The sequence below is a fragment of the Micropterus salmoides genome, unplaced genomic scaffold, assembly GCF_014851395.1.
Source record: "Micropterus salmoides isolate LMB-PRFRI ecotype aquatic unplaced genomic scaffold, ASM1485139v1 Ms_hic_scaffold_7, whole genome shotgun sequence".
NCBI classification, from domain to species: domain Eukaryota; kingdom Metazoa; phylum Chordata; class Actinopteri; order Centrarchiformes; family Centrarchidae; genus Micropterus; species Micropterus salmoides.
The window spans coordinates 37,989,585-38,007,381 of NW_024044459.1; the positions used below are offsets into that span (position 1 = coordinate 37,989,585).

The window sequence follows — 17,797 nt, forward strand, 5'->3', positions numbered from 1 at the left end:
GACCTGAAGGGGGTGAATATTTATGCAATCACCTTCTTTACCTCCCATCCATCGTCAACCGCTTATCCTGCGTACAGGGTCTCCTTTACCTTCTATATTTTTAATTAATTGACATCCAATGGGGTGAATACTTTTTATAGCCACTGTATGTTTAAAAATATTTCATCAGCCTTCCAGTCATAACCACATAAATTCCTCATGAGATTCAACACTTGTATTTTGTGCTTTATATGAAAGTGTTCTTTCCATCAAACCATAACCCTTAATATTTAAATTCTGACACTCTCTCTATAAGGTTTTCTGTATGCAGATAGATTAATGTTTATTGGTGCTTTATTTCGCGTGAATAGCATAAAGCATGATTTAGCCACTGATATCTTGAAACCCCAGTTATATTCTTAATCAGATGATTAGTGTTTCTCCTTTTCCAGATTGCCCCATCATCTACATATAATGCAGCCTTTATATCTATATTTATCTCTCTGAATCATTAACCATAATATTGAACAATATGGGGCTAGTCGAACTTCTTGAGGAATTCCATTTTCTATTTTAACTCTCACTAGACATATCTGATCCTACTTTAACCCTGATTATATGATTTGATAAAAGATAAGTTATACATATTTCCTCCAACACCAAGCTTACTCATTTCCATTAATAGTCCTTCTTTCCACATAAAGTCGGTTGCTTTTTCAATATCTAAGAAAATTACTGCCATTACTTATTTCATATGCAAAGTTTTTTCAACTTCATTGCTCATCTTCACTATAGGCATCCTACGGTGGACCTTCCTCTGCGAAAACCACTTTATCAATCCTTTATTCTCTAGAAAATAATGTAGTCTTTTTGCAATCATTTTTCTTTATTGATTTACATAAGTGATGTTAATGCTATAGGTCTGTAGTGTTCTGCATTATTTGGAACTTACCAAATTAACTAAGGGCAGAATCAGAGCACTTTCCCACCCACTGGGGAGTTTACCTTTGTTCCAGATTTCTTTGAACAAATCCAAAATACTATACAAAGAATTATCAGGTAAACTATCTTGTCCAGGACCAGTATTGCCACAACGAAGCCAGGGACCTTTTTAGTTCAGACATAGTAAATTCTAAATGTAGACTTTAAACCAATTTATTTCTAATCCCCTTAATATCTCTTTTTTTCCTCTGCCTATGCCTCTCCTCAAGATGGTTTCTACTGTGCACACTAGAAAACATTTTCCCCAGTAAGTTAGCCTAGTCCTCATTAGTTTACCATCAACTACGACCGGAATTTGGACAGATATTCTTTTCCCACTCACTTTTCCCTTCCTATGCGTGAACAAAATTGTCCCCATGCATTTCTCTTTGATAATAATATTTTCATGATTTAAATTATTTCTCAGCATTTTAAAAGCTTGATTTTGTTCTTTTTGACCTTACTGCACTTGTCATTCCACTTATTTTACTAATTGGAACATGCATTAATGCTGTAATTATTATCTAATTTGTAATTGTGTCTGCGCATTCACGTATATCACCTTCCATATTTATGCTCCTTTCAAATTTTGAAAAGTATTTCTTAAATCCATCAGTAAATCCCCAGGGACGGCTGCCGCCTCGCTTCATATTTGCCGGCAGACGTGGCTCGTACATTATAACCGTAATAACTCTTATTTGAATGTAAACGACTACAATAGCTTGTATTCCAATTAGCCGCTGAACTCCAAATCCGACCCAATAGCAGGCGTTTTGCATGAATTTTACAGGACTGTTAAGAAGTTTTAACTGGCCAGGTTGCACTTTGTTGTAATATTTAGAATTACAGCAAGAAAGACCCTCCTGAACTGTTTTTGCCTCCTTTGGGTGGGCTACATTTCATTAGGTTATAAGTTTGGTTTATATGTTTCCTGTGTTATACTTACTATTGTTTGTTCTTTTGTTCCACCATGCAGGAGAATTGTTTGGGGAGGGGCCGCCTGACCATTTCCTGTTTTATAGCGATAGGGTGGTGATGGATGACATCACTGGGCCAAACCAAGTAGAGGATTTTCTTTCTTTATAGGAATGTTTCTTTGGTTGTTTTTTGGTTGTTCTCAGTCAATGTGTAAAAATTCCTGACCTGTTTTTGGGTCAGAGGGGGAGCAGTGAACTGATGATCAAGTTCCAAATTATTTCTTTGTAGTAAGGTTATGGAGTAGACCAACCTGAACTGGAATGGGATGGGATGGGCTAAAGCAGTTTGGGTGTGAGTTGAACATCCTGTGCCTTGCCCAAACTAGACCCTCATCACTTCCACTTCTGGTTGGAGTCACCCTCCAGGCCAAATCGAGCTCCCTCACCCCTGTAGGGTTTAAATACAGCGGCCAACCTTCGAACAAACTCCTCTCTCCTCCAGCGTGAATAGGATCTGATGTTGCTGCTGCACTCACTGCTATATAACAAATAACCAGCAGCTGTATTAAGATTCAGGACTGATGTTGAGGAAAACTGAAAGCATTCATTTTGTGTTTGTTCATGAACCAAATTATTTTGGTTAGATTTTGAACATTATACTTTAGATATATCCGAAAAAGAAATATTACATTCTTTTATGAAAAAATTTATTTTCATTGTAACAGAAAAGCCTTTTTGAAGCTGTTTATCTTTTTTAAAAAACATTAGGTCTACATTCACAAATAGAACATTTCAAAAGAAATCAAACATTACATTGAAGCATTATATAGTCTGAAGAATTGAAAACAGTTCAAATATATAAAGACTTAACTATTTTTCTTTAATGCCTTTGTTGCTCGTCACGTGAGCCCCCTGTGTATCTAGTTGTGCCATGTTCTATTCTATTGTTTAATGTAGGCTCATTTTCGTATTAATACGATTCAATAAAAACAACAGTTGTAGGCTATTGTCTGTCAGACAAGAACATTTTTTTATTAAACAGCCTAACTTTGGTGTTAACCTGTGAATAGTGAAATAGAAATGTTAGTGTAGTTTCAGAATTTAAAAATCCTACATATTTACTGGCATGGTTTGAAAGTGTCCCCCATCGTGCAGCAAAGGCTGTTACACATCTTCAACAAGCAGCACCAGCGCTCACTCAGCATAGGAGGGTTTAACAACCCACCACCACTCCCCCCTCATTGGTGTCAGATAGCACTCAATGTGGCGGACCCTCCGCATGAACACGCAAACAGAGTGGAAGTAGGTAGGGAGAGGGATGAGCAAGCAGTTTTGGAAAGGCCCCCTGTATAAAGAGGAGAAAGAGGTGAGGCTGTGCTGCCACAAACACGTGCCTTTTGTTAGCGTTGCTATAAGGTGAATGAGTTCTTTTCCTTAAGTCCTTTTGTTTGTTTGAGTTATCTGTGTACTGCAGACCATTGGAAATAAAATGATCATCTCTGGGAACACAAGATTTCTGAGTACCACCTTATTACACAAACCTTTAGAAAATCTGGACATGCATGGCATGAAGATATTGGAGGCCGACATTTAGCTGACACTTTTTATCTAAAGCGACTTACTTCAAAATAATTCTGCTTTCTGCTGGTTGTAAACAATGAAAAAAATGAAAAGAAAGTATAATAATTTGTTACTTACAAAAAATTGTCATTGACCTGCGATGGACTGGCGACCTGTCCAGGGTGTACCCCGCCTTGCGCCCGATGTCTGCTGGGATTGGCTCCAGCCCCCCGCGACCCTGTGCGCAGGATAAGCGGTTGACGATGGATGGATGGAAAATTGTCATTGATTAATTTATTTGTTGTTGGTGCAACTGTAAAGCTATAGATGAGATGTTTTTTGATGGACCTCATTGGCTGTGATTCCCATTGTGTCCCTGTTGGCAGTATTACCCACTTTAGAGGGATCACTTTTAACATAGTTAAATAGAGCTGAGTGGTGTTGCCTCCACCACTCCGCTATAGTATTGGCTCCAGAAACTCCCTCTACAGATCATGGTGACAGAGCATTGGCCTTATTCAGGCTCTCTCTTTCCAAAAGTCAATGGTATGGATGGGAGGAGCCTGATTCGACTGTCAATCTCACAGTCGAAGCGTCACAGTGAAACAACGATCACGTCATTTTGGCGATATGGGGGTGCTCAACATCTGATTTTACATAGAACTACCAGTTTTCTCTCAATAAGTTAATAAACAGCCTGTTACAATATACATTTCAACGTTTAATGCTGTAAATAAACATGTAAGAAGAAAAAACTTTCAATAAATGTTTTAAAGTGCGTAAATAAATGCAAAATTGTAACCCTAACCCTGGGTCATCAGTGCGCATGTATAGGCGTAGCGTGTATGTGTGTAGTGGCAGAAGAAAACATGCTGAAGAGACGGTGCTCCAGCTTCACTGGTGTTGTGCCGAGTTGTCCGCACCGCGGGACATTCAGATAATTTATCACTGTTGATGAACCGCAGAAAGAATATTATATTGTTTTTAAATAGTCGGCAACTTGAATCTTGATTAATTAGTATTATTACAAAGTAGCTTTTCAGCCATAGAGTCCGCTCTCATGACTTGTTTGTGTTTGCAAACATAACGAACTGCATATTTATTCCTAGGGTTGGTGATCTGGGTCTACCAGCCAGAACTCAAGCCTTAAATGCCTCCTTAGCTTTTGCATTATGTGAAGCAACAAACCTTTTCCAACCTAGCTTGATGTTATGTGCCTTATCAGAGTAAGTAAAGTATGGTCTACTTGCCCCATGAACAGCTCCCACAGTACAATCATACAGAGAGCTTCACAATGAGCATTATCATTACAATTTACGTAACAGATAATTGTACTTTTTATACAATAAACACCACTAAGAACATCTGTTTTTCTACAGGATAACAAAACACGTCCTTTGTGAGCTTGGTCCAATCCAGTTTAGCCTTGCAGGCACTATTACCCTCGTTAGTCATCTCAGAAAGACTATCGACATCAAGCAACATAACAAAAAGGTACATGATCAGACATTGAAGTTTCGTACAGGATTTTTATTGACATCAAAACAGCATTAAACCGGCTAGCACCATCATGTCTTCTTACAGAGCGACGACGATAACCATCTTAACCTTTTCTTGTAATTACAGACAGTTTCTGGTAATTTTCAGATCTGTTCTGCTAAAAGTCTTAATTTAACATTCTTAGAGCAGAAAACCATTGAAGCAAAGATGCAGAAATTAAAATGATAAAAAGTTCGAATCTAAACAAAGCCGTTTAAAATAATTGCAAAAATGTAAAGTTGATTGTTATAGCGCCACCATGAGGTCTGGGAGTACAATTGTCTTTTGCCTGAGCAGCGGGTTGAATTTGCAACCCACCTGCCAATTTTGGTGAGTTTTTGTCCAGCAGTTTTTGCTGCCCAAATACTTTTAGCAGAGAAAAAAAGAGAAAGAAGAATAATCTGAACAAAAACAGAAGGGCTCCAGAACTTCGCAGGTGTATACCTAAAAATTTAGTCAACTCCTTTTTTAGAAGAAATTAAGCAAAATGATGATGAAATACACCATTTGTATAATTCTGATAGATTTGAGCAAAATGTTCTCCTGTTGCCAAACCATTGAAGGAACAAATGTTTTCAAGTCCTGGAGGAGGAAATTCTCTCAACAGAAAATGACCAAGGTCAACCACAAGGGGGTGCTAAAAGAAGTCAGATGAAACAGATTTTTAAGTGCGCTTGACTTCATGTGGAGCTGCACAGCACTGACTTCACATGATGCATGCTGGACTTAAAATAAGGTATGCTGGTTAGAAATTCTGTCTAACTTTTGCTGGCTCCTTTGACTTTGTCTGCTTGCTAGTTTTAACATGAAACTTGTGATGAAATTTGTGAGGACGCTTTAAAGATTGACGTCTTGAGTAAGGATCCAGTGAGAGCTGAGAGCCACAGACAGGAAGTCTGAAAAGACTGACACGCTGTTGCTTTTGCTCTTTTCATGTTGAGAGTAATAAAAATAAAGTTTCTAATGTAATCTAATAATTCCAGCTGGGGTTGTGTGGCAGCTGAGATGAGCTCCTTGGAGGTCCTACTCTGCTCCCTGAGCTCCTTCCTCTTCAGTCAGCCCTCCTTCAGCTGCACAATCAACCTGGGTATGATAACCCAGCTCAGTCTTCTGCCCCCTGCTGGCCTGGAGAGACATGACACATGTGAGTTAGTGCTTCACTCCGTCTACATCTAGACCATAGTAAGTAACGTTACTGTACTGAGTGGGTACATTAGTTAGCAAGTCTTCCACTCTGTGTTGTCCTGCACGGTTATGTTGCTTTACTGTAACTTACGTAGGTCACATAAGTTACAGTGACTGAGTTTGGTGATGAAGCTGTGTAAAACAACAATCAGTCTAAATTGAATGTTATCAAGGAAACAAGGGCAGATCCACAAACTACACACGACTCCTACTTTGCTTAGTTAATTTATTTTTTGTTAATTTCCTGCAGGCTAAAATCAACATACATAATACCGACCACCTTGGAAACTGTCAGCTGATCGTTGTCAGTCAGTTCGGACGGCCATGGTAACAAAACTACTGAGGCCAAAGGTCGAGGATCAACTTTGTGATCGTATCATCAGACCTGAGGCCGTATTGGACACTTGGGGAAAGAGGAACAGAGCTGTCAGCTGATCACCACCTGGTGGTCAGTCGGCTGCCGGACAGACCTGGTAAATGGAGCGAGGTACGTGTGTATTTTGATTAGTAAAGGTGAACGTTAGTAGTTTTAAAGATGTGTCGTTGTTAATGCATATATTTTTTAGGCCTATTGTGGCTTTGTTTGTTTTTAGTTTCATTGATGCCAAGAGCTGCTACAGATCATCTTTTCCAAAGCTGCATGGAAAGTGACGTTTCAGCTGCTCTGCTTCAGCTTACCTGAGACAGTGAGAGACAGCCGACGGCTCTCAGAGGAGAAGTCATGAGAAAAAATATGGACGTGATAAACACAGCTGTAGCTTCCTTGGTGGGCGGGCTCTGCGGCAGGAAACAGGAAGTGGGCAGAGTGATTGACAGCTGGCTGGGTGTAGTTCTGTGATGCGTTGGAGGAGGTGAAGGCGAGCTGGAAGGAGCCTCCTGGGTACTGTGGCTGGATGGAGCAGCTGATGTTTAAGGTGGAGCCCCTGGACACCTGAAAGCCCTGCTGCTGGGCCTCGGAGACCCCGTCCATGGAGGAGGACGCAGAGATGTTGGGCTGAAGCAGCAGGTCTGTAAACACACAGATGATGAAAGGTCACAACAAAATGGCCCCTGAAGAAGGAAGTGATGTCACAGGTCTGACACGGGTAACAAACATGGAGCAGAGCGATGACAGACTGTAAAAGGACGGACTGGATCCACCTGGTGGGACGTCCCCAAGTTCAAGTTCATTTATATTGCACATTTAAAAACACCACAACACTAGTTGACCAAAGTGCTTTCCACAATAGACAAATATACATGACAACAGTAGAAAAAGTAAAAATGTCACTACTCAACTCTGTTTTAAGGCCAATGAATAAAGATAGGTCTTTAGCAAAGATTTGAAAGTGTCAGGAGTTTGGGCATTTCTTATTTGAACAGGTAAAGTATTCCAAAGATTAGGAGCAGCTACTGAGAAGGCTCGGTCACCTTTAGTTTTTAACCTGGATCTGGGGACATCAAGGAGCATCTGATTGGATGACCTCAGTGCTTTGACCGGAGTGTGTACATGTAAAAGTTCTGATAAATAAGAAGGTGCCAACCCATTTAAAATTTTAAAAACAAGCAATAAAATCTTAAAATCAATCTTTAGGCAGACAGGAAGCCAGTGGAGCGAGGCTAAAACAGGGGTAATGTGCTCACGCTTTTTAGTTCCTGGTAGAAGTCGGGCTGCTGCATTCTGGACTAACTGTAACCGATGAAGAGATGACTGATCCACGCCAACATACAAAGAGTTACAGTAGTCGAGACGTTATAAATGCAAGTATTACTCTTTCAAAGTCTTTGCGTGGTAGGTAGGGCTTGACTTTGGCCAACAGTCTCAGCTGAAAGAAACTGGCTTTTACTACAGAACTAATCTGTTTTTCAAACTTAAAAGCACTGTCAAAGATCACAACTAGATTCTTGGTAAATAGACGACTATATGTTCCTAAAGTACCAAGAACATCTATACAAGCACTTAAATCCCCAGGTTGACTGAACACAACAACCTCAGTCTTACTTTCATTCAGACAGAAAGTTCTGATTCAACCACATTTTAAGATCTCTCAGGCAGTTGAGCAAGGACTGAGTTACAGCTTTGTCGTTAGATTTTACAGGTAAATAGATTTGTATGTCGTCTGCAAAGCAATGAAAGGAGATGTTTTTTGAAAATGGACCCCAATGGCAGCATGTACAGTGAAAAAAGCATGGGGCCCAATATGGACCCTTGGGGGACCCCACAAGAAAGAGGGGCAGCAGATGAAGAAGTTTCTCTGTTCGAAACTTCTATCTGCCAGATATGATTGAAACCATTTGAGGGCTGTGCCCCTAATGCCGACACACTGTTCGAGTCGGGATAAGAGAATGGAGTGGTTAACCATATCAAAGGCAGCAGTCAAATCTAAAAGCACCAAAACAGCAGAGTTTCCAGAGTCAACAGCTAAAAGGAGATCATTAAAAACTCAGTACTGTGATGACTTAAATCCAGACTGGAATTTTTCATAAATACTAAAATCTAAAAATGATTGAAGTTGATTAAAAACCACTCTCTAGGATTTTTGACAAAAAGGGGAGCTTAGAGAGGTTTGAAGTATCCAGATTGTTCTTTTTTAAACGCGGTTGCACAACTGCATCTTTGAAAGCAGCTGGAACACACCCTGAGCTGAGAGATGTATTAACCAAGGCGACAATGCTTGATCCAACAGTGTTAGAAACATCTTTCAAAAAGCGTGCAGGAATACTGTCAAGTGGGCAGGACGTAGTTGCTTGACTATGTCAGAAAGAAGGGGGAATGTAACTGGCTCAAACTGCAGGAAGACAGCTGGGCTGACAGGGGGACAGAGGGGTCCCTGGTAAATGTAGTGGGTGAAAAGCTAAGACTGACAATTTTGTCTAAAATATTTCAGGAAGTTTTCACATAAAATTGTAGATGGCACAACACAGTCTGATATGTGAGGGTTAACAAGAGAGCTAAAGACATTGAAAAGAACCTCAGGCCTTTGGCTGTTATTTGCTACTACATGGGATAAAAATTTAGTTTTAGCAGATTTTACTGCTCTCTGGTATTTAGATGGTGTATCCCGCAATATTTCAAATGAGACTTGAAGTTTGTCCTTTTTCCTCTCTCAGCTATTCTACAGGCATGTCTGAGAGAGCAGGCAGTGTCATTCAGCCAAGGCTCTGAAAGTGGTTTAGAGCGTTTTTCCCCTCAGTGGAGCAACAGTCCAATATCTCAGTGTAAGTACAATCAAACTGGTAGGTGAGTTCCGCAACACTGAAGGTTGCATCGAGATTGTACAACAATGAGTTTTTAAAAGCAGCAAAACTGTGAGGCAGTTAAAGGGTTAATTGCACGCACATTGCGTGCCGGAGCACAGGTAGAAATCTCCAAACAGGGGAGAGCCACTGTCAATAAGAAAGGTAGATGGTCTGAAATGCATGTGTCACATATTTCACTTATGATTACACATAAACCATACGACAGTACAAGATCCAGAATATGTCCTTTTTCATGAGTCGGGAGATTAAAAGAGTCAATAAGATTAAGAAAATCTTTAGCCAAAGGTTTGGATTCACAACACACATGTATGTTAAAATCACCAATAATTAAGAAGTGATCATACTTTAAAGCAATCCTAGCCACAAAGTCTGCAAAGTCTTGAATAAAATCCTTGTTAAACTTTGGAGGTCTATACACGACCGCACATAACACAGTTGTGGGAAAGCTTGCCTCAAATAGTTGCAGTTCAAAACTGGAGCAGCTGTCAACCAGAATTTCCCGACAATGAAAGACAGATTTGAACACAGACGCCAGCCCTCCACCTTTGCCGGTGGTCCGAGGGGAGCTGAGAAAGTCACAGCAGGGGAGGAAGAAGTTCAGAGAATGGAGTGAACTCACCAGCATGAAGCCAGGTTTCTGTCAGAAACATAAAATCCAACTCCCTTGAAGTGAAGAAGTCATTCAGCAGAAACGTCTTGTTAGCTAACGATCTAACGTTAATCAGAGCCAAACGAAGACTGCGATCCCCACTGGCCAAAGGCGCCGCACGATCCAGCGGGCGAAGGTTCGAAGAATCCACACCACATCCGCGAGCCCAAATCCACGTTGGATGATCAGGCAGAATCAACAGGTCGGCCTCAGAGGTAACCGTCAAGATAGGCAGAATGGGACAGAGCCATCGGCCTCGCACCTCCAGCAGTCGCAGTGCGGCAGGAGCGTAGCATCCATTGTAAGGACACGTCCCGTCCGCAGATGCAAGGTAAGCCTTGTATCTGACCAGCACACCTCCACGCTTTCCCTGTCGCCTGAAGCGCTTTTTTCGGGGAATATCGCATGGTGGACGACGCAGATGCGCTGGTATATCCGCCAGGAAAGGAGGAGGACTCCTAGTCCAATAATCTCTCAAATCATGCCTTCTAAGTAAATCTTGTACATCTCATCAGAGGCCCGAATATTGAGAAGTGTTTGGCGATCATAGATAAGTATCACAGGTGCAGACTGTGCAAGGATGCCCCTGAGACAATACAGCACATAACAGGGTGTAAGATGCTGGCCGGAAGGCCAGGTATCTGTCATAGTGTACAGGAACATCTGCCATGAGTATGGGCTGGAAGCCCCTAGGTCAAAATGGAAGACACCTCCTAAGGTAGTTGAGATTGACCGAGCTAAGATCCTGTGGGTCTTCAAGATCCAGACTGACAAACACAAACAACAGAAGAAGGCAGTAGTGATAGATGTGGCAATTCCAAGCGACAGCAACATCAAGAAGAAGAAACACGAGAAGCTTGAGAAATACCAAGGGCTGAAAGAGGAGCTAGAAAAGATGTGGAAAGTAAGAGCAACAGTGGTGCCAGTGGTAGTCAGGGCACTGGGGGATGTGACCCCCAAACTGGGAGAGTGACTACATGCACGATGCAAATTTTAGTGGGTGAGTGTGCGCATGTTTTTGGAAGAGGTAGTACTCAGAGTCCAGTAGAGGGAAGGCCTGTGTGAGACAAACACATTGGAAACATTAGGTGCGTTTGAGATGACTGGCTGTCCAGAACGACAGTTTGCTTGGCGAGGTGTGGTTCAAACTTTTTGCTCCCACAAGGTTTCAATGTCATGTGACATGGTGACATTTTGCAGTGCTGGCAAAAGTCGGACAAAGTTTTAACCAGTGTGCACCATGCATCACATTAAGTCAGTGCTACGCGGGAACCACATGAAGTCAAACGCACCTAACACTGTCATACAAGATGTCATAGATGATGTCACTGATTGACTTACCTGAGCAGGTGAGATCCAGGATGAAGGAAGAGGAAGTTGATGTTACACACTCCCTCAGAGCAGATCCAGACTGAACACAGTCAGACCTGATCCACCACACAGGTCTGACTGAGGATTCCTTTCTCTGTCCCACAGAAACAGCAGAGCCACAGTCCAGATCTCTACAGACAACAGCTGCTGTCTTCAGGGTCCAGAAAGACTCTCTCACTGGTCTCCAGTCTCCCTGTTTCACCTCCAGTGTTCCTGAACAGGGACTGGCTCCTCCCACCAACCTGACAGGCTCTGAACAGAAACCAGAGAGTCATCAGTAAAACAAAGTGAGTTTCATCAGAACAGAAATGAACCAAATCAAAGCTGCAGCTCCTCTTCTACCTGAGCAGGTGAGTCCAACAGCTTTTCCAGGTGAGCAGGTGTTTCTAGCTGAGCCTGAGCTTCTACAGTCCAGGAGAGCAGACTCATGGCCTCCACACTGGAACTCTTTGGTCCACATCGGAGCCTCCACTTCTCCATAGAGCGCCCCCTGGAGGACTGAAGGAGCCCCACAGCCAAGCTCCCTACAGACCACCTCTGCATCCTGCTGGTCAAAGTCAGCTTCACACACTGAGGACCACCTCTGGTTAGACTTCACCTCCAGTCTGCCTGAGCACAGACTAGTCCCGTCCAGCAGCCTGACAGAGTCTGGAGAGATAAAAGATGAAATAGAGATAAAGACAGCAGACACAAAAGAAAAACATGTCATGAAACAACAATTCAGTGATTCAAGGTGGACTCAGCACAACTCCAACATCAGTTCATCATTAACAACAGAACACATCTTTCTACCAGCACAGACTGCAGCAAGTTCACCAGCACATTTCCATTTAATACTCTGTCACACTTGTTCTCCACGTCTGAACACTTTCAACATGTTTCCAAACAACAGCACAACATCATCTGCAGATTTCTCTGTTCAGGTACTCCACAATCTTTATTCTCCGCACAAACAAGTTCAACACTTTTCATTCTGTCTTAATGTTCTAAGAAGATCTGGAACCCAGAAGAAAAACCTGCTTAGAAAATGCGCCAACAGCTCTAACAGGGATAGGGGCTGGACTCTCTCCTTTGGCCCAGGGGCCTCTTGAAGCAGAAGACATGTATGTTTCATATATACACATATATATCTTGGGGCATTCAGCACCTGATTTAGTGAGCAGCTCATCAGACTCCGCCATGGCTGCCAGAGACAGTCCGCTGTTATTCTAAATGCTGAGTGTGTGACAAACTGGGTCGACACATTCTCGCTCAAGAACTTGTAAAATAGATTATAGTAAACTATTGGATAACAATAAAATATTAAAGGTGAATGGAATATTCTAAAATGTATTATTAGAAATTGTACTAGATAGGTTAATTATCCCCAATATTCCTTTGATGAAATGAGAAGAATACTGGTGGTGATGACTTTTTTGTTTGAAAGCTTTTTTAGTTGACCTAAAATCTCCATTATACAGCTATTTAAAAATAGATATATTAATCCTATGGAAAGAAACCCTAGTTCAATGTTTCTCTAACTAGTAAATTCCCCCAACAAATGAAAACAACAAAAAGTCATACCTCTGTACAAAATCGGAGATAAACACCCACAAATTACACCTCCAGAAAAAAAAAAAAAAAACCTCTTCATGACAGATTGGACAAATTCATAGAAAAATATAAATGACTCACCGACAGCCAATATGGATTCAGAATAAACATGTCAACATAATTTACCGAACTCAATTTGAATAAAGCATTTCATCTAATAAATCATGAAATATTAATAGATAAACTGGAATAGGTCGGGATAAGAGGACAATTTGTGAAGGTGGCAGATTATGAACTCAAACTAATTCAGGGCTTCAATAATTGACGCTTTGAGATGAGACAACGCGTAAGTATTTGATCCATATCCATCCATATGAAATGCCGCAGTTTGCTAGTGCGTTGCAACACAAAGCAGGCTAACCCTACCTGTTAGCACATCGGCTGATGTGCACAGCTGTAGGGTTAGCTGGTGGACATGCATATATTCACTGACTAAGGTTTAGGCACACCCCTGTGATGCCCCTGTGGGGCTTCTCAACACCCCAGGGCATCTCATGCAGATGAGAAAAGACAATCTCAAGCCTTCAAACTGCTTGATCTTTGTTGTTTATCTATTTTAATCACCATTTGTTGTTACTTTTGTTTTTTCTTTTTTACATGTTGGAAATAATGATATCAATCAATCGATGATATCACTGATGGGCTTACCTGAGCAGGTGACATCCAAGATGGAGGAAGAGAGACATGATGTTACACACTCCCTCAGAGCAGATCCAGACTGAACACAGTCAGACCTGATCTCCCACACAGGTCTGTCTGAGGACTCCTTTCTCTCTCCTACAGAAACAGCAGAGCCACAGTCCAGCTCTCTACAGACAACAGCTGCTGCCTTCAGGGTCCAGTCCAAGGAACTCACTGGTCTCCAGTCTCCCTGATGTTTTAGCTCCAGTGTTCCTGCACAGCGACTGGCTCCTCCCACCAACCTGACATCATCAGGCTCTGAACAGAAACCAGAGAGTCATCAGTAAAGAAGTGAATTCAAGAGACTAAACTAAAACTTTACTGCTGATTCTGCTTCCTTGATTCTCTCTCTCTTTTCTGTCTCTCTTTACCTGTTGAGGTGTGTTGTCCTTCAGCCTGGAGTCCTGTAACTGGACAGAAAAAACACTCAGGTTGTTTTGTAAAGAACTTTCCATCAGCACAGAAACATCTCAGTGAACTCCCTCTGGAGTCATTTTACCAGTTTACTGTAGGTGAGATGAACATGTGAATACACAGAACAGCAGCCAGCAGACTGCTTCAAATACAGTAGAGTTAAAGGAAAAGCTCAGCATTCAGTGAAGTATGCTCGCTCAGCTTCATTTCATCAGGACGGAAATCAGTATGTGGATTCATGCTGTGAGAGCTGCACAAACGCAAGTTAAGAACTGCAGCTGCTTCAATCTGCAGCTACAAGACAAAAAGCTGCTTTTTGCTCACAAATGAAGAAAAGGTCCTCGTTTTCTCACTTTTGACATGTGGAGCATAAGTGATGCACCCATGCCTGTCTGGTGGTGATGGAACAGTGGTGAGAGAGACCCGGGTTCGAGTCCACTGTGAGACACCAATGTGTTGCTCCAGAGGAGTGTGACCTGTATAGCAATTGTAAGTCGCTTAGGATAAATGCATCAGCTAAATGTAACAATGCACCTGAAGACCCGGAGGTCTCATTTTTAAAACTGTCCATAGGTTGCGTATGTGCAGAACACAGGAAATGTGTCCTATGCTGATTTCACTTTATAAATCACAATCATCTTTAAATGTGGCGTATGTGAGCGAGCTCCATGTCAGACCCTTTATAAGCCCATAGTTGCCTATAAATGGTCAGGGAATTAATTAATATTAATACATCCTGACTGCAGGAAGAAAAGGAGGGAAATTTTGGAGGAGGACACATATGCAAGACAGGATGACCCAGGTACTAATTTGGATTCCCCCATTTCAAAAGAGTGTAAACCAAACACATTTCACTTGTGGTTAAACATTTATTTAGGCTACACACAGTCCACTCACTGAACGAGACTGCTGACGCGTTAAGAGAAATATGACATAAGCAGCACACTGAGAGATTTACTTAATGTTATATTTTCTGTAACAAGTTTTTACAAACAGTGCATTACATCCACATGATGGCACACATCGTTTGACTCGATATGACAACGAACATCCGATACCAATTTATGTAACTATGCACTTGTATTTGCTCAAGTGAGGCAGCAAAAACGGCATCAGTTTAAATGTAATCCATTATCCTGTTCACATTATTTATGAAAATAAATTGCATTGTTAATATGATTACAGTGACAGATATCTCCATTTGTGTTTATTATCCTATCCTTTTTGTGTCTGCAGCAAATTATATTAAATAATGTTTTTAATTGCACACGGGAGTTTTTTTATTCAGTAAAGCTTAAAGCCTGGAATACTCAGAGGTAATATTTAGATTTATTTTACACAATAGAATCCATTTCAAACTATTTCTCCTTTCCACCATCAGTCACCGTTTGTCTTTTCTCCACTTCATGTGTGTATGCATGCCTCAGAGTTTGCGTGGAGGACCGTACAGTCTCCTGTCAGACCACACATTTCCAGCCCTGTTTTCCAGGCTGTTAAGAGGGCATTAATTATAGGCGTGGGGTTTAAATTGCATGTTAGACATCTATCCATCCATCATCAACCGCTTATCATGTGTACACGGTACACCCTGGACAGGTCGCCAGTCCACCGCAGGGCATACAGTCACAGACAAACACTAAAGCCAAGGCTTACACTACATGATTTTTGTGTGTCTACACAATGACACACCACTGACGCATGCCAGATATCTAGCATGCCAGATATCTGGAGGAGTCGGCCAACTCGACATCCAGCCAATGAGAGCAGGCAGCTACTTTTTCACTGCAAAAAACTACTCCCCTCCAGCTCTCTCTGTTGCTCAGACAATCCCTGCTACCTGTGTGAGCTAATCCTTTCACGCAGATTCTTTGTCTTTATAATAACAAACAGCTGTTTTGTCTGTAGGTTCGCATCATTTCCCGTTTCACATTTCATGTGTGTCATCTTTACAAAACGTGGTCACCGATCAACGACTTCAAGACTCCCGTCACAAGACAGCAAGTTGTGTAATCTGAGCAGCATGGCCATTGGCTGACGCTGAAAGTTGTGTTGTCTTTCAGCCTTAAGACTCACATTCAAACCTAAGAACAATTTAGAGTTACCAATTAAGCTAGTCTGCATGTCTTTGGATGGTGGGAGGAAGCTGGAGCACAGAGAGAGAACCCACATTCGACAGTATGTTCTTATACATTCCTGTTCAGATAATGATAGGAGTGCTGTATGATGTACTGTATATTTGAAGAGTATTGTTGTTGACAGAAACCACACACACCAACAAGACTACCAAGAAGCAGGAGGCTTGTGTACCAGGTAATAAATCTGAAAGTGGGAGTCCTCCCTGGAACGCTCTTGGTGCAAAGACTAAGAGTAAATCATTTCCTTGGGAAATCGAGGACGAGTAACAGGCAGAACCCAGCACCCTGAGACTGGCTGGCCTGCATTATCATCCAGGCAGAGCGCCTCTTCAACCCCTATTCATGGTAGGACACAGCCGTGGACAGCTGCGAAAGGTAGAGTTAGCAACAAAACTCCCCAACAACCGAGTGTGCAACAGCAGAACAGATTTTCACCACTGCTGCAGGACCCTGGATCTCCGTCTGATGACCTGGATAACCTCCCATCCTCACACAGAAGGCTAAGGACTGAGAGTAAATCAGAAAGTAAAAGGCTGCAGAGAAAGCTAGGAAACGACAGAGAAAACGACTGGGCCTCAAACTGCTGTAAACGACGTAAGAAGCATGTGCAGTAAGAACACCAAAATACTCTGCTTTCTGAAGGATACGGTGTCCTGCGTATCGTGACTGAACTTCCTACTGTGAAAAACATCACACTGCACATCGAAACCAATGATGTTGTGAAGCAACAGTCTGAAGTCTTGAAAGTGGACATTAATAATAATAACCCCCCTCACCGTCCACCTCTACCACTAGTCCTCCAGGTTTGACACGTGTCACAAATAAAAGTAAGTTCTGTCTGATATGTGCTGGGTCCAGGCTGCAAGGAAAATAGCACTCATGACTCTTCCCAGGACAAGACGGGCCCCAATGTGCTGGTAGTCTTCTCCATCCCTGTCTTGACAGGTAACAGAAAAAGCATGCTGAATGTGTTGAACAGGAAGCACTCAACATATCCTGCAAATTTAGTAGTAATTCCTCGTCAGCCGCAGCCTGTCGAAAAAAGTGGGCCAGATAATGTTTTTAACAAACTAAAATTAGCTTTGTTAAACGTCAGGTCTTTGGCACGAAAACAAGATAACAGTGCAGCTGTCTTTATCGAGTCTACCCCTCCCTACATCAATTTTATGAGTGAAGCTAGAGTGCATAAGAGAGGAGGTGGAGTTGCCATTTTGTTTAATGACTCCCTCCAATGCAAAAAGATGTAAATACTGTGGTGAACTGCTGTCTATAATCTGTATTGACTTTGACTGTGTGGTTATTGTTGGTGATTTTAACATCCATGTTGACGACCCCCAGGACAGAGGGACTAAAGAACTGTGTTGTGTTCTTGATAATTATGGACCAGCATGTGACGGAGCCCACGCACAATAAGGGGCACACTTTGGACTTGGTCATCTCCAAGGGTCTGAATATTTCCAAGGTTGTGGTGACTGATGTTGCTCTCTCTGATCATTCCTGTGTTTTCTTTGAGAGTGCTGTCTGCGTGCACACAAACAGAGGTAATCACTGAA

At 41.9% G+C, this 17,797-nt stretch overlaps 1 protein-coding gene across 1 annotated transcript in view; it reads right to left on the bottom strand.

The window, feature by feature from the left end:
* Window positions 1-17,797, bottom strand: part of LOC119891504 (scavenger receptor cysteine-rich type 1 protein M160-like) — a 1,270,577-nt gene that overhangs the window by 1,239,255 nt on the left and 13,525 nt on the right. Inside the window, exons 2-5 of the mRNA XM_038703207.1 lie at window positions 14,067-14,099; window positions 13,663-13,953; window positions 11,764-12,069; window positions 11,392-11,673 (exon numbers count right to left, since the gene is read on the bottom strand). Of these exons, the coding sequence (XP_038559135.1) occupies window positions 11,392-11,673; window positions 11,764-12,069; window positions 13,663-13,953; window positions 14,067-14,099 (912 nt within the window). The remainder of the gene's footprint in view (window positions 1-11,391; window positions 11,674-11,763; window positions 12,070-13,662; window positions 13,954-14,066; window positions 14,100-17,797) is intronic.